A 24,815-nucleotide genomic window follows, 5' to 3' on the forward strand; every position below is an offset into this window, starting at 1 on the left:
TCTCTGAGGGCGCCGCATGGAGCGCTAAATTTAGAGCGTTTGGCCGGAGTTACGCAAGGTTCCTACGGAATCCCGAAGCCTACCTTAGGGCAGCGCTCGGCCGGCTGGCGACGGTCATCGTACGACCCGCGGCGGAGCTCCCCGCTGGAACGGCGTTTGACAGTAACGGGCACAATAGGCGGCATCGTTCAGAACGAAGGAAACGACGGCCCAATATACGGCAGACCTCCTCCGTTACTCGGCGTGGTGCCCACGCGCAGCCCCCATGCTCCTGCTCCACGCATTCCTTGCGTCAGACACAGCGTGCAGCCTCTCACCCCTTACCGCAGGCCTGCCCGCATCGCAGGCGTGGTGCTGGAGGCATGGGAAGGCTGCTGACTGCACAGGAAGTCACGCACGGGCTTCTGCAGAGTGGAAATCCACATTTGGTGTCCCAAATCTAGGATGCTGCCCTGATCCGTTGCTTCTGTGCTAGGCCAGGTGCTGAGAAAAGGTACAAGCAAAAAGTGTTGTACAAAGGAGAAAGAAGGAGGAGAGCACCAAGTGCGGCAGTGATGGCTCGGCATATCTGAGCTTATGCATCATGCCGAGGCAGCAGCCAAGCAGTGACATGAGACAGCTCATGGTAAAGTAGACAGAGCAGTTCTGGCCACAGGGTCCCTCCAGAACAACATCTCTTGCCGGTTTTGCCATGCTATGACATGCACACAGCTTCCCCAGGCCAGGGAGGTACTGCCACACAGCACTGCCTTGGGTACTCTGCAAGCCCATTCTGCTTTTCGCCTGGACTTCCCACACACAGCACAGCATGCCTACTGACTAACTCTCAGCAGATCACTTCTCCAATACTTCTCCAAGTCAGCTACAGCCAAGGCCATGTCAGTTTCTGACTGTAGAACGCTGCTGCTGGCAGGGACTTCCGTGGAAATTGTACCCGTTGCAAAAATACATCTTGTCTTTTGATAGCTGGTTAGTATTCCTGCGTGTAATGCAAAATGTAACTTTCTACAAATGCAGTTAGACAGCAACCAGTGACGCTGACGCAAATGACTTCCTTCACGCACCAGCGATCACCTCATTTGCCTTCTGTTCATCAATACATACTTGCCAGGAAAACACTCTGAGCCTTCTCCGAGCGGCTTCGGTAAACCACAGTATCAAGCAAAACACCAGGCATACCTCTCCCCCTCCTCCCTGCCCCCCAGTTGTGGTAGCCTCTGTTAACATGAGTGGCCTTCGCGTTAGGGCAGGCAACACCAATAATGACACAAAGAGATCCGAAGTCCAGATTGAAGAGAACTCAGAATGATAAAGTCAAGTCTGTCTGTAACAGGAGTAGACCGTTTCCTGGTCATAAAGGGAATTTCAAACCCGATCGAGTCAAACTGAAAGGAAACCATTTTCAAGTACCAGTATATTCATTTGGGTTTGAAAACTTTTTTGTTATTGTTTTTGCATCCATGAACCCTTATGGAGTACATACAATGGTTAAAGTATTGGTCATTCTGGAGGACAAGGAAGCTGTGGATGCCCCATCCCTGGAGGCATTCAAGGCCAGGCTGGATGTGGCTCTGGGCAGCCTGGTCTGGTGGTTGGTGACCCTGCACATAGCAGGGGGTTGAAACTACATGATCACTGTGGTCCTTTTCAACCCAGGCCATTCTGTGAAGAAACATTCCCACGAGAAATCTTCTGCTGAATTACTTTATATACGAAAGACTTCACCAGAAGCCCAAGAAAGATGCTGCTGGGCAGCCACCTTCATTGGGCATGCCTGGGATCACACCATCCTGCACTGCCTGTCTCAGGTCAGGAGAGAAAGACATCCCATCCCAACCTCCAGTTCTGCAGTAAATCCACATCTCCACACGTAACTTCTAGCAAACTATTTGACATTTCATACGAATTTTTACAGAATCACACTTGCATTTGCTACTCATTTCTATAGGAAAATGTAGCAAGATATATAAATAGGAAGCAGATTGCACACTGTTGCTCTTTGCAAAGACACGTGCAACAGTTTCTACTTTTTCCTGAGAAAGGATGAACTACAGATGCTCTTCCGCACCTAGAGAATATGAGGAATTTGCAAAGCCAGATGTTAACAAGTTGATAAAATATAGCACACAAACTTGAAGTCCTCTCTGGGGAGGAATGCTGTGGAAGCTAGAAATGTAAGAGATACGGTTAAGATGAAACAATGTATACATCCATACCATATTCAAGTTGAATTGAGTCACTATGCAGCTACACGAAGGCTGCACACAGTATATTGCGTATTAAGAAAGTTACACTGAAGTAACGTTTAACATCTGAGAAGTTGGGTCACTCAGAGTTTAACATGAACTGAAGCAATGAAAGAGACATCTATAATTGAAATACCTAGAAGTACTGCAGTGAATTTCAATGGAAAAAAATACTGTTTTCTATGAAACCTGAAATCTCTGATCAAATGCCAGAGCAGTGAAGCAGACGGCTAACAGGTCAGAGCACCGTGAAGGAGCAGCTGGGGGTAGAGGGGGAAGTAAGAACAAGGTTCATATCCCTCCATTCGTACCCTTTACCTCCAAGTCTTTGCAGCATTCCCAGCCTGGACACATAATCCTCTATGGGAGCAGCTGTAGTTATCCCCGATGCAAAAAGAAACGTGCCAACACCAAAGCTTGGCATTACTCATTTCTTTAAAACCTGCAGATACTGCTTAAAACTTGATTCATAGGTAGATCAGACGCTGTTGATGAAGCCTTGATATTATGCCCTTGAAATGAGAGCAAGCACTGACAGCTACTTGCAAGAGACAGAGAAGCTTACCTTCCTTATTTCTTTTCACAATGAACAAAATTACTGAAGTGTTATAGCAAAGCACAAACACCCACCTGCAAACAAGAGAGCTAATTATTGCTGTGGAGCAACTTTCTTCTGCTGGGGGAAAAAAAATGCAAAGTAGAGTCTCATCTGAGAATCATTAGCTGTCTCAAAATCCTCTTGTGACTGGAGTGTTTCTTTCCAATATAAAGTATTAGAAATAGAAGCAAGGAACGCTCGGAGCTTCAAAAGATTATTGTTTCTTCTAAGGCTGAAGCCAATCTTTAAGCACCTGTTGGGGCAGCTCTCAAAAGATGCCCTCGGGTCACAGCACAGCCCTTCCATTTAATCTGCAGTAACTTTTTTTTTTTTTTTTAATTTTTAAAAAAAAGCACCTGAAGTGTTTTTTAAGAAGGGATTACAGAAATGAGGGAAAAGGGTCTCTCCTCCTAAAAAGGTCAGGACATTCAGACAAATAAAATACTAGCATTGCCACGAAGCACCTAGTCTTTTCAGAGCAAAACATGTGTGCCAGCTTCACTTCCCAGGATCTAACAAGTTCAAAGATTTGTGCACACGGAGAACATCTATTTATCTGCCTCCTTCTCAAACAGTAATGCAGAATGGAGAGAATTGCCAGCAGCTTTCAAACCATATCTATTGGTATTGGGAGTCTGTATCCTAAACACATACCAGTACTCACTTACCAGAAAAGAATCAAAGATGACATCTGATAGCTGTATTATTGAGGAAAGTTACTGCATCTCTTACCTAAAAGAGTTGGAAAGACTGGATACCCTGATATGCCAAATAGGATTGTTTGGGAGAAATCTCCCTAAAGCACTTAGCATTCACCTAGATAAGAGGAAATAAAGCTGCCACTCCTTAAGTGCTCAGAAATCTCAAGTCAACTGTCTCTCCACACCTCCTCCCAAAATAAGAAAAGGGTAGTTTCCATTCTATTTTTGAGGCGCATAATTAATGGCAAAACAACAACAACAAAAAGCATACACTTATTTGAGTTTTCTTCATCACAAGAACAAAGCTGTCTAAAAATTAAAGCAGAGATTCTCACATGGCTTTACAAACTGGGGTTCAATCATTACGATTCTTATCATAGAATCATTATAGAATGACCTGGGTTGAAAAGGACCACAATGATCATCCAGTTTCAACCCCCTGCTATGTGCAGGGTCGCCAACCACCAGACCAGGCTGCCCAGAGCCACATCCAGCCTGGTCTTGAATGTCTCCAGGGATGGGGCATCCACAGCCTCCTTGGGTAACCTGTTCCAGTGTGTCACCACCCTCTGTGTGAAAAACTTCCTCCTAATATCTAACCTGAACTTCCCCTGTCTCAGCTAAAAAACATTCCCCCTTGTCCCTATAAGAAAATGAAGTAGGAAGACAAAAAGAAATACACACTTCTCCTCCTCACACCAAGTCCTTTGAGGTCCTAGCTTCGTGAAGGTGGCTAGCTTTAAGTTTAACCCCATCATTTTAGTGGAATTTGTAAGAGCATGTTGCTTTTAGCATTTGCAGTTTGGGAACATCAGACAAACTGTTGTTTAAATACTGTTCAAGAGCCTCTTAACCTCATTTCCTTCACCAATCAACTTCATTAGATGCTTTTAAGGACAAGCTTCCTATAGTGGTTTTTTCTAAAATGTTGGGAGAGAAAAATCCACGTGGATTTGGAAGATTTCCTCAGGTCTTTTGACAGCACTTTTAAAGTTATGGCATTCTAATTGTTTGTGCTACTGCAAAGAGGATACTCATACTTGATAGATCCTGGTCAGGTTGCTTAACGCATTCCAGGAGAGCAGTCAGATATGCCATGAAAGCATACATAGCCAAAGATTAGCAGGTTTAGAAAACAACACCAACCAACAACAACGTAAAGTTGCACTTTTTTTGTGCTCACAAAACTTCAGAGCTTTTTAAAAGTTTCTCACTTCCCCCTCTATTTTCTTCTCTTACTCAGAACCAGCAACGATTACATATGCATCGGCAAGACTGCATGACCACAGACGTTACTAGCAACAGTCTTATGGCAATCAGGCATTCTGATGAAACAAAAGCCATGAAAAGCATTCTTCTAGAAAACTGGACAAACAGATAACCACGTCCAGCCTGTTAATACACCAAGACTCCCAGCCTCTCATATGTGCTTGTTTTATCAGGTTTGACACTTCTCAGGTTTTTCATAGATAGATGACTGTGTTGTTCACCCCACAGAGACAGAGCTCATTAAAGAAAAAACTCCAGACTGGCAATACAGCAAGATGTTATTTTTTCAGAAACTATTATCCTCAGCAAACTGCTACAGCTCACGTTGCAAATCCTGAGGCACACAGGGAACTGGATGGACCACAACAGAACTGCGTTTCTACACAAACAGATGCAAAAACAGCATATTACAGCACGCAGTTTAACAGAGTGCCGCAGTCTACTTGTACCATCCTTCCCAAATCCAGGCTTTGGATTACTTACAATCAGCATTTATGCATAGCTTTGAACACCGTCAGAGTAGAATTTAGATGGTTCAGACCAGGTTTAAACACACCTTGGAAGAGCTGCTCCTGCAGACCTCCAAACAGTTACAGCAATCACCCTTATGGATTCAGAAGGCTTACTCATTCATTTGGAGGAAAAAAAAATGAAAAAGAAACAGCACAAATGAGTCAATAAGGAACTGGAGAAGTCTTACAGTTTAGGAACGATTCAGGTATACACCTGGCTATTTCTAAATCTTAAAGGATTCAGTTCACTCCAGCTTTTATTTAATCTTCAGGAATAAAAGACTGGGGAATCGACAAATTCTACAAGACATTATCAGCAACAGTAATTTAAATATGCACTGAAAGCAGAATGCTGTAAGAATAAAGCCTACATGATTAAAACTCATCATTTAAAAGAAGATAATCAGATACAGAGCTCCCTCAGAAGCATAAATCAGTAAAAGTCATTTTTGTCCCTATTAGTCAGAAGGATTGAAGCACATATTTTGTAATACAAAGTTTCAAGCTCCTTTTTGGAATGGAAAATATTTGTCCCAGTTATATAAGTGCAGCCTGGTATGTGGATTACTTCTAAATCCACACATTTTATGCATGACTATCTGGATACGACAAAAGAAAGTGGGTGACTTCCTAGCAATTGGGCACAGATACAGAGCATCTGCTGGCTAGTAGTTGGGGCTTGATTGGCAAACGTTGAGAAAATACTTACGCTTTACTGCAACTCAGATACTACAATTAAAAAAAGAAAAAAGATTAGTGGCAACTCAGATCCAAGTGAGGTGTAAGATTTTAATTGAACTGTAAAAATGTGAAACAGCTGAGAGCAGAACAAAATCTTTTCTTATTTAAAGCTTCCCAACTGATCTTGTTTCAACAGAAAAATATATTGATGCAGTACTTCTTAGCAAACATTTACGCTTCATGGAAGTCACTCTAGACCATCTATGGATGGAAAATTCTCTTCAAGTTTAAAGCTTTCACTCTATTATTATAAACATCATGACCTGTTTTTGATGTGAGCACATCACTATCGTCCATCCAGTATCCAAAGAGGTAATCATAGTTAGAAAGCACAGGACAAGCTGAAACAAAACAAATCAAACAAGCAAACGCCCAACCTACCACACGCACACACACACAACAGGGAAAAGTGCTTTAACAGTCTGCATCCGTGTATCTCTACAATTTGATATAAGAATATCTTTTGGCACATCTCATTATGCAAGAAGTAAAGTTAATCATATCCACAGTGACTCTGGGGAAAAATCCCTGCTGTCAAAAATTTACCTTTTTGGAGGATGGATGACTGCACTGCTGTCAAAAATGCATCTTTTTCAGTGGATGGATGACTGTAGAGGTAATGCCTATTTTCAATTAGCTCCAAATATCTGGCAATTCACACTCTGTGCTTAAGCATTGAATTCTGTTTTAATATTTGATTATAATTTGCAATTATTTGCAATTTAAGAAAGTCTTCCAGAACCCAGAGTTTACATTTGGAATGTTTATTATGAAATACATTCACAGTGCAATGCAAGTTACACAAAAAGCTATACAAAAAACATACAAAAGTCTACATGAAGCACGTACCATTCAGTAATGCATGCAATATCTGATATACTCTTAGTAAGGCTAGAAATGTCTCAACACCCATTAGTAAGAAATTGAAGTCAAAGATAAATAATTGGATTAAGAAACTCCTTCATTATTTAGGTTTTTAAAAATTAAAAATCCTTTCATGTTGCTTAACATGCAAACAATGCAAAAGAAGCAACACCCTGCTCATTTCCAGCATGTAAAAAACGGTTTTCAATGTTTCAAGAGAAGATTTTCAATCACTCATCTTCTCCTTCATCAAAAATAGTCACAAAAAGCAATTCAGCACTTTGCTTCCTGATCAGGTTGAAAATACAAAAAATAACCTGTAACATACACATAATCATGTGTCAGCACATAAGATTAGAAACATTCCGTGTAAAAGTTTAGAGATCAAGATGGTCCAATACAGGCAGTGCTCAGAAAAGTCACATAATGACTGTTTTGAAGCACATTACACAGCTTTATTCATATCAGAAAAATGCACTTGCAGTATGGACCCAAAATAATTCCAGCAGTATTCATTGATGAGTTGTGCTTTGTGCACAGACCTAAGATTTGTAGCTACTTTCCATAGCCTCACCTCACACATCATACAAAAAAATCCTACCTTGCTAAGAGCAAATAAGTGGCAATTTCTTCTACCAGTCAGATTTAGGTGGCAGTTTCATTTTATTTCACTCTATCGAATAATAACATTTTACAAGTGACATTTTTCTGACCTTCAGTATGCTAATGGTTTCGTGACTTCAGGAGATATCCTTCCTTATTTAATCTATGCATAACTTTAATGAGAGGTCCTAAGGACATATTCTCAATATCTAGTTTAAACTAAGGGCATGTATTTGCATAGTAGCAACAAAACGACAGCTCAGAACGTCTCTTGGGCATGACAGAATTATCAAAGAACCTGAAATTCATGTGCTAACTCTAAAAACAGCTAGGAAGAGGTGTGTATTCAGCCTCCCACTTGTGGAACTCTAAAGCTCTGAAATGGATGAACTGTGCACCTTAGCTGAAAAAAAGGTTTCCAGATTTTACTTTCAGAGGGACAGAGCTAATGAGGACATTATTGCTTTAACATCTCAACACAGCCAAAGTGTGTTCAATTGATTATAAAGGCAGCATATACTGGCAAACCACAATTTTAATTAATAAATTCTGTTTTGTGCACTTGCATGCTCAGCCTGTTCAAGAATCACAGAGGGCTTGTAAACCCAGACATAAGCGTTAAGTTCCTGTGGAAAAATCAGTGGGGAACTAACATGCTAAAAGAAATTAAGTAATCATATACTTAATATCAGTAAAGATATGCATCCTAATAAGCACTATATAGAAATAAGCATCCTTATTGATAGCTATTCAAATAAATCCCAAAATGACAGTAGCACTTCTTCAGTTCGTTTTCTGAATCAATCTGTAAGCCCTACAGCAAAGAATAATATTCTACAGCCAATTTTCAGGATTACTTTTGAGAGTAGCCCCCTGCTCTCGAGTCTTAACAACGAAGAGCTTTCTTAATGCCATCAGAGCCCTTTCTCTGATTCCTGGTTGCTGCATGTCCCTTATAGCAACTAGCAATGTGCCAGTGTCATTACTCCCAGAGCTCAAGGGAATCTCAAGTATATCCCATATGTGGCATGGGAATACCAGAGGTAGATGCATCTCCAGAGAACCTGAACGGACCTTAGAGCTCTTTAGACTTTAGAGCATTTTCAGCTGAGTACCCATGATCAGAGTTCACCTCGGAGCAAAGAGCCTTGCAAGTGCTCACTCACCAGACTGCTCGTATGACAACCCTGCATAAATGCCCCTGCAAAGAAATTTATTCAAAAAAGATGCCAAAGCAGAATAAAGCAGATGCACATTTTTTTTAAGTCATGCTCTGTTTCTGAAAGAATGCTGCAAGAAAAGTCCATTTCAGACTAAGCTTTCAGAATAACTCATCAAATACAATTTCCTCCCTGACCTGCAATGAAGACAAATACACATACAGGAAAGTTTTGAACAATGAGTGTCGCAGGAATACACTTTGCTAAGAAAGTGTCTAAATTAAATTTCACAATTATTGGTGTATCAAATGTACATCAGCATTGCACTTTTCACGTCTTCCATTAAATGCTGACAAGAAACATTCAAGCGTCAATAAAAGTTTAGAAATCACTGTAAAAACAAGTTAGTACAAAATCTCTGTGGTTTCTGGAGCTGAAGTGTAAGTCTTGAGCACAATGCACACAAGGAGGTATGTTGTTTACTCCAGTTCAGGTAACGTATTAAGGAGGTATTAAAACCATCAAGAGCTTTATAAAAGGAATATATGAGAAATATAAATCCAAATGACAAAAATTCTCTGATACTATTGCAGTATTCAAACTAAGTGACATTCAAGTGCTGAGCCAAACCACACATGAGCACTTCTGTGTTAGATTTCACATTCCCATCCGCATATCAGCAAAGTTGTAAAAGTTGTCTACATCTTGAGACGCTGATGCCTTGCTCTCCGACACAAAAACCTATTTTAGTAAACAAGGAAACAGTTATTCATCACTAATAAATAAGTTCAAGTAGTTTTTGCTTGGTTGGAGCTAATTATGACTATTTTTGCATAGAGGCCCAAATCTCTTGGCTTCCACTATGGGTTGACAACAGAATCCTCTGAGCCCTAATGCACCCTTTGTTACTGTGACCTGTTCTCAGCAGATTTAAGCTACCATTAAGCTTGCACATAAAAGAAACAAAGTTGGTAAGAACTCCCTTGCGCTCTATTCCCAAAATCTTAGCTGCTTCTTCAGATAATTTTAGGTGTTTTATTTATTTAAAATTCATTAGATTTGCATTTTGCAAAATTGATCAACACATGCAATTCCAAGGCCTAGGACAATCATCTTCAAGAATTTCCAGCAAATTAGTTACAAATGTCCCAGGCACCATTCAAACAGATCAATGTAACAGACAGAAGGGTTGCAGCAGTTCATCAGTTTGTTCACGTTCAACAGTCTCAGCAAATAAAGGATACTTTCAATTAAAACACTCGAATTATTATTATTTTCTATTCCTCCAGGGGAAGTTCCCACCCTCTTACCATATCATATGTGTTTGTGCAGCAAACAGCTATTCTGAAGTGCACTGAAAGTGTAAAAATGGGCTACTCCAGATAACCACGCTCACATAGCACTACTTTTCTGCTTCACCTCAGAGTACCATGTCAACATAAACTACGACAGTTCCTTGAATTGGTTTACTCTAATATGGTTCAAGATGAATATCCTGTTATCCATCAACTTCTGATTTCAGAACAAAATTGTCTATTTCATCACAAAGCAAGTAGCTTCCTAGACTACTGCTTGTAAGCACAGTAGATTTCTGCTTGAAGGGACTTGACAACACCTACTATTTATCTGGCAGTTTGCTGGTGCAACAGCAATTTGTGCCACGGTCATAATAGTTGAGTATGTTCTTTCAATATCCTTCCCCACCAGAATACTGCAATTTACATTTTGAAGAGGATTTTATAAGCGATGAGGCCAATGGATAGTGCAAGAAAGGCACGCACAAGGGAAAAAAAGAAAAAGAAAGAAAGAAAAAAAAAAGACAGATCTAGCAAGACCACACAAATCAGAAGTTCTGTTATGTGTGTATAGCACAGAGGTCTCTTTGCAACACATTGTTCCTACTAAGCAGCTTTAAGACTTCTGTAGAAGATTTAAGACTAGCTGATGCTACTGCTGATGATTTTTTCTACCCATACTAGAGTATCTCAACAGGTATACTAGATCTATTTCAGAAATAAAAGTTTGGTTAAATTAAAGGTATTAATGGATGAAGTTAATAAAATAATAATTTTGAAATGCAAGTGTAACTAGTTGCTTAAAACCAGACTGATTTCCTTGCAAAACCTTGCAGGATAAATGCCTTCCCAAGAGCTTTTGTCACTGCTTTGTGATCAAGAATACCTATAATTCTTTCTGAGCACTGTAACAACTCTCAAGCTGTCCAAACGATAAAGGCAGCCAGCACTGATGTGAAATCATTTTATAGAGCATTCCTGAACCTGCTGGTAGTAATAAGTCCAAAGTCTGCTACTCTTTACATTATTTCTAAATTATGACCTAAGAAAGATACGTTTCTTAAAATGTATACTCCTGATATTCAAGCAGCTGGAGATCCATATACAAATGTAGCATTTATCTGATATTTCAGGGTTAAATTGTATCTAAATAAAAGACAGATAGAAAGTCTGAACTTTTGCTTCTCAATTCAGCTCAACGATTACTTACAAACTGAGGTAGGTTTTTACTACGGAGCCAGTCTGTAAAGAGAAAATTTAAATCCAGGGGCAGGAAATAATTTTACGTTTGGAACCCTGAAGAACAAAGATTACTTCAAAGTATGAAGCGCATAGTTTCTGAGGTTTCTGGATGCGTCCCAGATCAGAGCACTCACTGTGTAATGACAACAGACACCAGTCATTTTGGCGAGGAAAGTATAAGTTTTTATTTGTTCTAATACATTAATATAATTTCAGCCTTTGAGCAGAGAAATGAGATCTGGAAGAATGAGCTAATTATGTACCCAATATCAGCTTTGTTTGGTATGAAAAAAGAAAAAAAAAAAACAAAACTAGCTACATCAGAAATGCCACAGTGATCTCCCAGTTCAAGAACTGATTTTTACAGTACAATTTGCAGAGATGACTTTTGGGCCCCAAGAAAGAACCGGCAACATCACAGTTCTGCCTAGACTGCAGTCCTGGTATTTCCCAGACTCGGAGAACCAAAATTTAAACCTGCTACACATCAGGCTTTGCTCACACAATAGCAAACACAACAAAACCCTCAATCATTAGCTACATTGCAGATGACATTACAAGGCTGTTTTCCAGAATCTGGGCAGTCTAATTCCCTGAGCAATCCTTTTGAGATGAACTGAAAGACATCAAGGAGCTGTATGGACACTAAGTCCTAAAGACATTCCAGTCTTTTTTGAACAGTTTAAAAGCAAGGGGTTTGCCTCTTTCCTATTATCAGTAATACTGCTCCCTTGCAGAGCTCCAATTGTTTCCAGACACTTTCTCAAATCCACTGCCATTACAAAAAAAAAAAAAAAAGCAAACAGCAAGCAAAAAGGAGACATGGTATAAAGAAGGTACAGTAAAACAAGTTGACAGAAGAAAAAAGCAAATGCCTTTGAAGGAAGGCACACTGCAATATCCTCTAACACAAAAGTAAATCTTGAGAAAAGTTGGAATACTATTAAATCCTGACAAAGATGTGATACCGAAGTCTCCTCTATGATATTCTGATCTATAAGTCTTGGAGCAGAGCATTACTCTGTTAAATTAATCAAATTTGTTTTTACCGCTAAGTGAAAATCCTTTTTTTAAATAGATATGGGAATTTAGCACTTTCATTAATAGAGGCAATTTTTATTCCCTCCTGCAAGCAAACTTGAGTTTTGAGCAAAACAAACAAACAAAAACAAAACACGACTAGGATATTTAGATTATACCATTCAAGAACATAAAAATTCAGTACATCAAAACTACAGCTTGACTGTGAATTATCTTAGATGTCCTTTAACATTTTCTGTTAATAAAGCAAAACACCAGCTTACCTTGGTTCCATTAAAAACATCATTTACAGTGTTTCGACATCCTTCCACAGCACCATCTCCATTGAACTCCAAAGCAACGACTGGACCTAGAAGATCGTTTCATCTGGAATCAATACTACTTTTAAGTCTGGCATTAAAATATTATAGTTCTCATCCCTTAGGGAGTTGTGAAGCTTACAAGAATCATTTCAATTTTTGTCTGCACAGCCGTAATACAGAATTAAGAAACAGAAACGTTTAACCATAGCTTAGAAGTACGACGTTATCTGTGCAGAAAATATCTGCAATTCCACGCTCATTTTTGCAGAGGCTCCAGCAGGTTTCCTGCTTTATTTCTTGAAAGACAGGAATGGCACAGAAATGCTGAAGAGTGGAAGGCATCGTGCAAGTGAGTCAGATTCTACTGCTCAAATAGTGAGCCATTTCACAGACATCTGCAGCATGACTGAGTCATTCAGGCATTTTTACCTCAGTACCAAGATAGCAAACAGTTTGATTTTCAGACTTGTTCTCACCCACCATTTTCAGATCCCCTTTCTCTGCTTTCATTCTGAACGCGTTATTTCTTCCCACATAGGTGCAAAATAGCCCTTAAACTACTTTTCATCTGAAAAGTATAACTTCTGTCCTATTCCTGCAGTAAGCATCATGGATCGCTTACGTTACTGTGAAAAAAAATCACACGTTGCTCCTAAGTTTGGGAGCATGTTTTGAGCTTCAGCATACAACAGATGGCAAGATGAAATTACTTCTATAGGAACAGATAATAAAACGATTACAGTCAAATCAGCAAAAACGCTTTTCAAGTACTCTGACAGAACACTGTTTATAAACAGGAATTTAACCCTTGCCTGCTTTATACATTTGCTTTAATATCCATTCGGAAACACTGAATATCTAGGTTCTTTACCTGCAGTTGTGCTAAGCTAATAGATTTTTATTCCAGAAAGATGAGCCTCTGTTGCCCAGCCCAAACAGATCTGTTTATGTCACAGCTCCTAAGTGAATTAGTTCATTTTGGGTGCCTTCAGTTTTGACTGGTTCAGTGTCTAAATGAAGCTTCCAAACTTCATCTCAACTGGCTTTATGATTTTCTCCTTCATTCTTCCATCTTCTCCTCTTTTACCTTCGCCAGAACACTCCACTACCAGCTAGATTTCTGCACTAAAAAGAGAAACAAAACTGTATATAATCTCACCTCTTTCAAGCAGTGGAATGAATTCTGATGCATGCTCTTGGAAAACTCTCTGAGCATCCTCTGCTTTCATTGAGACTTCTTTGGTCTGTACCAGCTGAAAGCCTTTGCCAGTCATCTATTAACAGATAAAGTATTCAAGCTAAAATGTTTTTAAGACATGCAGCTCAACTTTAGTCTATTCCAGTGTAGACTGAATACTCATTTCCCATATACATTAAACCACAGAATAAAAGATCCTTTTTACTCTTTTCAAAGACCATTTGCTTTTTCTACATTTCTGTTTATTTCCATTCCATTCATCCAGATTTTATCCTTTGCCCCAGTGCACCTACAGGGGTAGGTGTGAATTTTGGTTTTATGTTATGGCCCAGGGACGTAGTTTTTTCCACAGAGTAGTATTTTTTTCTCACAAGCTGAAACTAACAGGAGTTAAAAGCATTCAGCATCCAGAGTGAAGCAGTTTGTTCTCATTAGACTGTAATAGCTCAGTCAAGCATTAGCTCAAATGCTTATCTATCCACTGCTGAAGTTTTCCATTTTGGAAAAAAAAAAAAGTTACAAGCTCTCAAACACACACAAACACACTCCAAACCCAATAGAGATACTGAAGGTACATTGTCCTGTTTTTGATTGAGACATAGCTATTTTATTCATAGAAGAAATCTGGTGAGATATTTGGCTTTAGGAGAAAAATGATGTTTATAACATATCAGTGCTTCCAGTTGTTGCTGAGCAGCGCTGCACAGAACCAAGGATGTTTCAGTTTCTCAGCTTCTCATACTGCCACAGCCACTGAGGGGGACTAAGGGGGCCCAAGGAGCTGGGAGGGGGGAGAACCAGGGACAACTGACCTAAACTGGCCAAAGGGACATTCCATATCATATGACAACATGTAAAAGAGCTGTAAAACTGAAGGGAATTAGCTGGGGCTAGCTGGGCATTGGTGAGTCAGTGGTGAGGAATTGCTTGTGCATCACTTGTTTTATGCTTGCATGTATTTATTTTTGGCTCCCAAACGTGAAATAATTCAAGAGTTGTCACGATTGTACCCAGTTGAGCTGGTGCTGGGAGTGAATGGAAGAATATGGGCAAAAGCAAAAACAGTTCAACAGATTTTAATGATAGTAAATACTTAAGAAACCTGTGAGTATATGACTGCAGAGCAGAGCTAAGAAGCACTTGGCAAACTGCCAGGGAATTGAAGTAAAAAAAAATAAAAACAAAAACCTTGAGGATCTGTGATAACTGCAGGACATATATCAATACTATCATCTTGTCCCCCCCCCCTTCCTTTTCTGTCCTAGTAAATCGCTTTTATCTCAACATACGAGCTCTACTTTGTTCTTAGTTTGCTTTCCCTGATTCTCTCCCCCATCCCACTTGGCTAGCAGAGGGAACAAACAACTGTGGGGTGCTTAGTTACTTGCTGGGTTAAAACCACAACGTGCATGCAAAAGAAACAACTATATTTATACATCCAAAACATAAATTAAATCTACAGAGTAGTAAGATTTCCCCAGCATTTCACTAAGTAGTCTTTTAGATTCTCCTTAACTCTTCTTTTTAAAGAGGAACTAACAGGGAAGAACACATCTAATACCTTCCTTACTGTAGCTAATCATTCTTCAGAAAAAATACCCCTTACTTATCTGTGTTCACTGAAGTAGCTGTTAGTAAATCAGTTCCTGATAGGGATGGGGGCAGGTGCTTTAGGGAAACACCCTAAAGCTTTTTTTTTTTTTTCTCCTTGTAGTAAAAGATTGAAAGAAAGGAACTCCACAGTTTGTTTGGTTGCTCATACAACACTAGGATCAGCAACTTTTGCAGATACCTCTCTCAAGCTGTAAGCTGTAATTCACTTATTGGCTCTGCTCTGTCATCCCTGGCACTCCAGAATGCTAAAAGCAGCCAGCCACTCCCAGATTTTAGCCCAGTGAAGACCAAACTCAGCCAAGCATAGGAGCTCCTGCCTTACAGAAAAAAAAAAAAAGACAGCACCAGCTATTTAAATAATCAAAGACAGCTGACCAGTTGTAACAGACACTCACTGAATTTTCCAGAAAAAAATTCCAACACTGGATGGCAAGGGCAGGGGATAGACAACAGTTAGCACGTTATTTTAAAAAGTCTCTGTTAGTGCTGGCAAAGCTTTCAGGGCAAATAGCCTTGATAGACTTTGGGGGCAATAATTTAACAAGTTTATTGGCTATCTCCCTTTCACAAGCATTGACAACCACTTATTCTATACTTGGCCAATTTCATTAATGAACTACACATTTTCCTCAGTGTAGGTTTGGTGTGCTGTACTGGAAAAATACACTGGAATTATTAAAGAACAGATGTGCCAATTACAGGACATTAGTTGTAACATAACTCAGCCAGAGGGTGGTGACACACTGGAACAGGTTGCCCAAGGAGGCTGTGGATGCCACATCCCTGGAGGCATTCGAGGCCAGGCTGGATGTGGCTCTGGGCAGCCTGGTCTGGTGGTCGGTGACCCTGCACATAGCAGGGGGGGTGAAACTGGATGATCATTGTGGTCCTTTTCAACCCAGGCCATTCTGTGATAACTGTTTGATCAGGATGAGCTCCATTCTCTTATCTTGCTTCAAGGTTTTAACATGCAGTTGATTAATATGGTTAGCAGGCAGGCAGAACCTCAGCATTCTCTCTTCAATAAGCACCAAGGCTCCCCAGAGAAAGTTCAACTAGAAATTCATAAAGTTGAACAGAGAAAAAGGTCACTTACCTCATCAATTAGCTTTCTGGCATTCGCAGTTGTGTAGTCACCAGCAAAAAACACAGCCAAACACGATTCATCACTGCTCTTCTGTCTCTGCCCTCGAGTTATCGGTATTATGCTCTTCATAGCATCTGTAGAAATTCTGACAGCTTTCAGCTCTTCAGAAGTGGGCAGAGGAACATAATCTTGAACCACAGCGTTCTCAGGCAAAAGGCCCCAGTTATTTTCTCCTGACACAGGAGTAAAGTCATGGATGTTGCTCCATGTGTTATTGAAGATACTCAGTCCAGCATCTTTAAATTGTAAAGCAAGCTCAGGATAATAGTACTGGAAACAACCAAATTTCATACCTGTGGAGGACTCGATAATGGGTTGGGTGGCACAGCACAAGAATACCTCCAGCTTTCTGCAGTCCCGAGTACGAAATTGTTGGCAGGCTACTATGCATTTGCAATCTTTGCAATCACGGAAAAACACACTGCCTTTTATTGGTCCTAAAAAGATTTGGCAGTTTACACAGTCATCGACAGTGATTGTAGCAGAATGGTCAAATATGTAGATACTACAGTTCTCACAGTCCTGAATGACAAATTGTTGTCCTGCTACTTTTCCAGGGAGTCGACCCACAGTTTCATCTTTCAGTCCAGAAAAGGTGTAATCTTTTGGATCAACCTGAAGGAGAAAGGAAAAAAAAAACACACATGAAAGTCTTCACGTACAGATAATGTTATAATGCCAAATGTTAATTGATTTGGATTATCTGAGATATTACAAATCTGTAAAGGACAACTTGCCAGAAAACTTCAAAGAACAGATATCAGAGTGATGAAAGATCCTTTTTAACTAGGCTACTGGAACACATAGTATTGAGGTACAACAGAGAGCCGAAACTAAGCTTCTAGATACTCCAGGAAAAAAAAACCAGACAACAACAAACAAACAAACCTCACCACAACTCAGTTTGTTCTTTAGAAAGGAAAGGGAGGGGTTCTAAACTGTTTCTACAGGAAAGATGGTCCTGAGGATTATGGTAATAACAGTAATAAATGAATTGGCCAACAGCATTAAAGATTCATAAAGCTGGAAAGACACAGTACTTCCTTTTCAAGTAGTCGTCTTGGTCTTATGTTACCACGCCTCAACACATTGCAAGAAAACATTGCTGCTTTCAAGCAGCATCTCCATTATTATGTTTGCAAACAACAAAGAGCTTGCTTATCCATGCCACAGCATTACCTTGTGCTAACAACTCCAGCTTGTGCTAACAACAGCAGCTATGTGTTAGCTATAAGCAACAAGCAAAGATTGGCAGTGCCGGCACACAGGTCATGTTTACTGACCTCTCCTCCTCCACTCTCCAGCATTCTTCTGCCTGCAAGAGAAACTGTGGCCCTCCCCAGCACCCCGTGCTCAGAGCAGTGACCGAGGAGCCATGCAGTGACAAGGATGGCACCTGATGCAGCTGGGCAGCATGAATATGAATAATACAGCAGCTGCAGTCAGAACACCGAAGGAAATCTGAGCTGCGTTCCTCCTCCTAACATGACAGTCAAGGCAACTGTGCTTTCCCAGAGCAAATTCTACTCTGCCCTCTTGTGAAAGCTTATTAAAATAGCACTCAGAAGCATACAAGTACCTGAACTATTCTAACACCAGATCACTTCCCAGAACTGCCCTTTCAGTCCAAAGGCCTTAAGGCTTAGTGTGTTGCAGGCAATGATAAAGCAGTACAACAGGCCCTGGACAGCTCAACTGGCAAGAAATTCCTCCTCCCCAGTATTCTGAACATTCACAGAAGAGTAGAGACCAGAAAAACGTCTCTGGTTTCTAAAACCACAAGCAAGAAAGTGCATGTGTCATGGACATGCACTAAAGCAGCTCAGTCTAGATAGGTTTTGCCTGAAATAGCTCCTGAAAGCTGTATATGTCTACTAACTAATAAAGTGTGCTCTTACATACATCATAACCGACTTCCTGACACAAAAGTAAGTTTGCAGCTGATGAACCCTCTCCATGGATATGAACTCCCTATAAGCTCTTTTCAGCCACATTCAGTATTGCTAGCACAAACCTGGGTAGGTAGGTGGAAGAGTTACAAACAGAACTGGAAGGCTCGAATTAAAGGCATCACAGCACAGAGACTGAGCCACACTGTATGATTAAGATTCAAACTCCCTAAGATCTTTCACAAGCCTTGTGTAATGTTACTTATCTGATCCACTAAGCATTCCCAAGGCACTGAGAGAACTGAAGTATCAGAACTGCTTTTGGACACATTCTTCCCAAGCATCTCCTAGAGCATTCATGGATGGATGTGCATGTATATAATATGTACTAACATAAATATTTATTCATAGCCTTGGAAGAGAGTGGTAGTGCCTTGTAACTGAAACAGAGGAACGGTTACTTCCCTTAGGAAGGAGAAGTTCAAAGCTCCCAGAACTGGCAACTTCTTTAGACACATCACACCTACTGCGTCCTTCTAAACAAGCCTCTTCTAAAAGCCTCAGAGACTGTATTAGTTTGTCCAACGTTAAGTCCTCACAAAGACCTGTGAAACAACTTTCCTTTACTACTTTAATTAGGCCTAAGTGAATAACACTGGTTTGTCAGATAATCCTCAGGTTACAGAATCTCAGATGAGAGCACTTGAGAAAGAGTAGCATTGAGTTCAATGATGTTCTGTATTAATTTAGATTGAGCAACAAAATCAGCTGATTTCCAGATTCAAGAGCTCGATTTTGTTTCCCTGACGTGAATTAAGAGTTGTGTGCTGATGCAATTCTTACCTCTAAGCTCGTTCACCACTGTAGGGAGTTGGATGATTTCTTTTAATTCCACCTGGCAGTTTTCTTTTCAAAGAGCAGAAATATTTATTGACTAACACAACCATCAGAACCTGAGGGACTGAATGAAATAGACCTCAGCACTCCCCCTGCCACACTGGGTTACTGCCCTTGAGAACAGTCAGCAACCCAAGAGGCTGTAGCACACCTGAGTATTTCAATTCCCTTGGGTAAAAGAAACGCCTCAGAAAAACATCAGGGCAGGATTATAATTTTAAGTAAGCATATAAACAGATGTTGACTGCGTATCACTGAGCTTCATGCTTAACAGTCTTCAAGTCTACGGGTATCACCATGAGATTAATACTCCACTAACCCACCTTCCTTCCCCCGAGGCAGACTGCACTAATTGCTTAAGTTCCACCTCTGTAGCTAAAAAGCAGGCTAGGAAAAACAAAAGCAACAGAAGATAACATTTGAAGACTCACACAGTGAGAACAGAGATACATACATTCTCTATCTACTTATCTGGTACAGCTCTGTTGTAGAATTTTATGCATGTGACAAGCTAGCAATAGAAAAATCAACAGTTTGATAATTCACCTACTTATCCTTCGCATGTGTATAAAGCTTCAAAGAATTGAAGAATCTGTATATAGTTTTGAAAGCCCTTTTCCCCAGATTGGTATAATTCCAAACAACCACAGTATTTAGAGGTGTAAGTTTTAATGCTTTTAGCTGAATTTAGAGAGTTTTAGAGTAGAGAGTTCTGCACTAATAGATATAAGCACAGCTTAAGAATTGAAAACCTCTAATCAAAATGCTATGCGTAGGTTCAGGAATAATTCTGTAAAGTAACCTAAAATAACTAGATATGGTGACCAAAAAACAAACAAACAAAAAATCCCTGCTTACACAATAGCTTTTCTCCTTAACAGAAAACCAGAAGTCTCATCAGTAGACACTGGAAACAACAATGCTGATAAGTTTATTACAAAGGACTGGAGAACATGTCTGGATGAGGAGCTACAAGATATGCTTTAGTAGCTTGTGATAGCAGTGGTAATGAGAAGACGGTTGGACTAGATGATCTTGTAGGTCATTTCCAACCTTGTGATTCTCTGATTCTATGAACATATAAAGCAGTGATTATAAAGCACGGAGAAAGAAGTGATGGCAAGCAAAAGTTTGCCATGAATGCTCTGAACTCTAGTAAGTTCTGCAGCAGCAAGTAACTCTGTAGTATGCAGCTTTTCTTACTGTGAACAACTGTTCTGCAAGAAGACCAGAGGCCAGGAAGGCAGATGAAGTTATCTCTTTTCAGCCCTGGCAGCTCCCACTTGGAAGACTGAGAAATACCAGATACTCAGTTTTCAGTGCTAGCTGTACCTGAAATCACCAAGGTCCCCAACAGCTTCTTTCTGGTGTGAGTTCATGTTCTAAGAAGACTTTTCTAAGAAGCCTGGTCGATCAGGAAAGGAGTCTTAGTCAGCAATGATTGCCCACTACTAACAAGGAGGCAGTGCAGTTTTTAATGGATTGTGGCTCTCCCCTAGTTACTTCTACATAGCCTGCAAAACAATGACTTTGAAGTCTGTCTAACCCACTGACACAAAGATCTTCTCTTAAATATTGCTCTCAAAAATCACTTCCTACCTTTCTAAATTATAACAAATGATAGTTCTGCTATAAATTCATATACAATTAAGAGTAGGTAAAAATTGGCTGCTGACACAGTGACATTAAAAGCTGTAGTTATAGGGCAGGCACACAGACTTAAGAGGATTTATGTGCTATTTTTGTCAATAAGGGAATTAACAGATAGGAAGCAAAAGAAGTGTATTCCAGGCGCAGGCAATTCCTCGCATTCAGATTTAAATGGGATTGGTGCCCTTCAGCACTGAATTGCAACATCCATTGGAGAAAGTCTTTGTTGAAGTTACTCACCTCTACCTGACTTCCAGGTTCCCAGCAGTAACAAAAGCTGGAAAGAGGGACAATATCTGCAGATTCTACCACTGTCATACAGTTTTTTATCTCGAAGCATCTCCTGTACACCTTGACTTTAAAGGCAACCAATATAATAGCCAAAAGATATGTTTCATTCTATTCTTCAGAATCCCACCCTTCTTTCAGAGGACCAAGAATAGCATTGAAGAGACACTGGCAGACTTGTCTGAACAACAAACTGCTGCCAGATGCTACAGATAGGAGAAAGAAAAAAAAGAAAAGAAAGAAAAAAAAGAAAACTTTCATCAGCTTTAAATGAAAATATTATCTAATATTAATTTTTTTAACTGTTGACTTTCTCAGTTGGTAGATTACATTTTGAGAAACACAGCAGTAGTCTTCTAGTGCACTGAAAAGCCTAATGTATCAGAATATCTGATCTGAGCACTAGATCTCAGGATACCACCTCCTACTGTTTAGTAACAGACAAATCAAAAAGGTTAAAGTGATTTCTATTTGTTCAAAAATAAAATATAAAAATGTTATGTGAAAGAGATGTAGACAATGCAAGAAGACCTTATCAGCTCAGACCATTCCAACAGAATCACCAAATGTGAAGTAACTAACAAAAAACTATGATTCACGTGGCAAGTTAAAGACCTATTTTCGAGGTTTTCTTCTTTGGTTGTGGTTTGGTTTTTTGTTTGTCTGTTTTTTGGGGTTTATTTTTGTGTATGTATGTCAGATTTTGTTTTAAACTGTTTGAATTCAACTACCAGAGCCTGACAGTAATTATCATTATATGTTTCCTACCAAATACAGCACTTCATCTGCAAGTCAATTGGCACAAAAGAAAATTTTCTGGGTAGGGAAGTCCATCTAAGCTTTGAATGTCATTGAAATCATAACTCATCTAATCTTACTTACTTGAGGATGAGAAACAACAGCAAAAAAAAAAACCAAAAAAACCAAACCTCAGTTCCTTGTGTTTCCCCTCTCCACGGAGGAGATCACAGCACATAGCTGCATCAGCCATCTCAAAATATAAAACCCCAGTTCCTGTCTATACGTGTCCATGTTTTGCCGTTGCTGTAGTTATTTTTCTGGTCCTGTATGCCAATGCTGTTTAGTCACTCAGAACATAGAAAGGTAGGAAAGGAAAAGGGAGACAAGAACAGGAGGGCAATCTTATGTTGTAGCTGAAATCGTAGCTAAAGGCTGAGGAGATTCAGGCATCACCAAGTTCCTCTTTTGCATTTGGTCAGAAAGGGATATGACAAGCCTGCAGAATGTTAAGTAGTGATAACGCTCTGTAATAAGCTGTGCACTGCTTATTTATCTGGAATCCCATAGAAGAAAGAAATAGAACACTTTTTGTTTCAGGATAAGCTCATCCTTTGATTCTTCTTCTGCACCGTAAGTAATCTTCACACAGTTCTCCAAATCCAGAGGTCAGCAAACATTACAGAGATCCCAGCAGATTTATCATGCAACCTGAATTTGATTAATTTTTAACCATCTGAAATACATGGACTTCTGTTCCTTTTAAATAATGGCTCATACAAACCTGAAAATGCCCTTCAAATTCATGTCTTTTTTTACTTTTAAGTAATGTATCAGCATCTCATAGCACTTCATATTTAGTTTTCTACATCATGGTCCATTTTCAGGGCTACTACACTGGAGTTATATGGTCACAGTCTTTGTCATACTACTCTTCAGCTACACAATACCAACAGTAATCTTCTTTTGCCAGAAGAACACTATTAAGACAGTCTACACTGTGCTGTGCTTCAGAAGTGGAAGAAACAACTTTGTTGGAAGAACTGCTCAAGTTCAGAGCTTCTGCCAGCACAGCTGTCAGCTCGCAATCACCTCGTTTCACATCCCTGTACAGACAATCATGCACACAAGAGTGCCTAGGTTGTGCTGCCTACAGTAAGTACGTCAGCATAGCTTCAATTAATGGGAAGCCAACTGGAGCCTCTGAGCAGCAAGATTTATCCATCTCTAAGAATGTACAGATGATATCCTGCACAAACTGTAGACATTTGCACTCTGCTTGCAGAACTGCACTACACATCCAGAACAGCATCACTGCACGTAATAGCCTGAAATTAGAACACTCTTCACACCTAACACGTTCATATTAAAAGTAACAGGAAATGCTAATGGCTCTTAAGTTCATATTTCTGAGTTGATGTTTTCAGAACATAAATTTGATGCATTCGATGATCAAAGAGCCCTCATGCCTCAAGTTTTCCAACTGCCATCAATCAAACTTTGCATATAAATACAAATTGTGAAATGAATAAGTATACTTATGTGTGCTGCATCAAAAAATGAAGCAGCAATAGAGAACTGGATAATGTGTCTGACAGAATAGCTAATGCTACCTACCACGTGAATGCTCACATGGTAACACTTAACACAAACTGCGATCAACAAATACAGTGCAGAAAGAGCTCAGCATTCCCTTGCCTAAAAGCAAGCATCTCAGCTCTGCTCTCCTGGTTTAACATACCAAGCATATACTTAAAGACCAATGAAAAGTAATGTTGCAGGGAGCAAGAGAAATGGGCTGGAACATTAAATAAATGTTCTTGAGCTGTGCTGTACCAAATTAAGCAGCTACTCTGATGGCTTCTGCAGTTCAGTAGAACAGCCCAAACTCACTGATTCTTCCAGTTTTTCAGAGTATTTCATACAAAGAGGAAGTTATATACGCAATACATGACATACTTCCCCCCAGTGAGACAGCTTGTTTGCACTGTAAAACCTCATCTGTTACCTCGAGCCTACTTCCCAATGCTAACAATCACCTCCACAGCAACGAGGTTCCTTGTCCTCCCAGTCCAGTGTGTCTACGTCCCAGTTTTCCACCTATTATACAGTTTCACACTGTGAATGGCACACTGGTGCCATTTAAGTAAAACAGTGTATAGAAAAGCTCATATGAGTTAACCTTTAGCTGACGAATTTGCTCTATGATTAGGTCATATGGTTTCGAATGCTCATTTAGTCATGTACTTTGGCACACGCTCACCCTACTCACCGTAGGACAGGTTCTCAGCACAGCCCTCTCTCACCATAAGAAGTCTCCACAAGCACCAAACAGCAAGCCAGAGCAACGAGCCCGGCACAGATCAGCCTTCTTTATCCCCAGGATCCAATCCCTCCAGGTTACACGCACAGTCCTTCGGCTCAGCTCCAGCACAGCTTTTCTTAATCCACTGGAAAGACTTAGGAGCAACCCCGGAGCACCTCACCAAGTTTAGAAACACAAGCGAGCTAAGCACGAGTTACAACTAATGCGAGTTCACACATCTTTTTGTCACTTGTACCACACGGCCTAAAAAGTCTGGGGGCCCAACGATCGAAGCTCACAGCGGATCGACAGCGCATTCTCACTCCGCCCCGCTCCCGCTAACGGGACGGGCTGCCCCGCGGTGAATACGAGGCCAAGGCTGCCGGCACACAGCCTGACAGGAAACCACATTCCGCTCGGCCTCCCCGCCGCCCCGTACCTTGGCTCGCTGGTCCCAGCTGTACTGCGGCACCTTCTCCTCGCCGGCCGCAGGCTCTTGGCTGGCTCCTTGCTGC

The 24,815-nt window shown here is 40.3% G+C and overlaps 1 protein-coding gene across 1 annotated transcript in view; it reads right to left on the reverse strand.

The window, feature by feature from the left end:
* Window positions 1–6,815: 6,815 nt before the first annotated feature.
* RP2 (RP2 activator of ARL3 GTPase) overlaps window positions 6,816–24,815 on the reverse strand; it is a 22,752-nt gene continuing 4,752 nt past the window's right edge. The window contains exons 2-6 of the mRNA XM_010727438.2: window positions 24,740–24,811; window positions 16,483–17,148; window positions 13,734–13,848; window positions 12,536–12,621; window positions 6,816–9,435 (exon numbers count right to left, since the gene is read on the reverse strand). Of these exons, the coding sequence (XP_010725740.1) occupies window positions 9,352–9,435; window positions 12,536–12,621; window positions 13,734–13,848; window positions 16,483–17,148; window positions 24,740–24,811 (1,023 nt within the window). The 3' untranslated portion in view covers window positions 6,816–9,351. The remainder of the gene's footprint in view (window positions 9,436–12,535; window positions 12,622–13,733; window positions 13,849–16,482; window positions 17,149–24,739; window positions 24,812–24,815) is intronic.

This window comes from Meleagris gallopavo, chromosome 1, assembly GCF_000146605.3.
Source record: "Meleagris gallopavo isolate NT-WF06-2002-E0010 breed Aviagen turkey brand Nicholas breeding stock chromosome 1, Turkey_5.1, whole genome shotgun sequence".
NCBI classification, from domain to species: domain Eukaryota; kingdom Metazoa; phylum Chordata; class Aves; order Galliformes; family Phasianidae; genus Meleagris; species Meleagris gallopavo.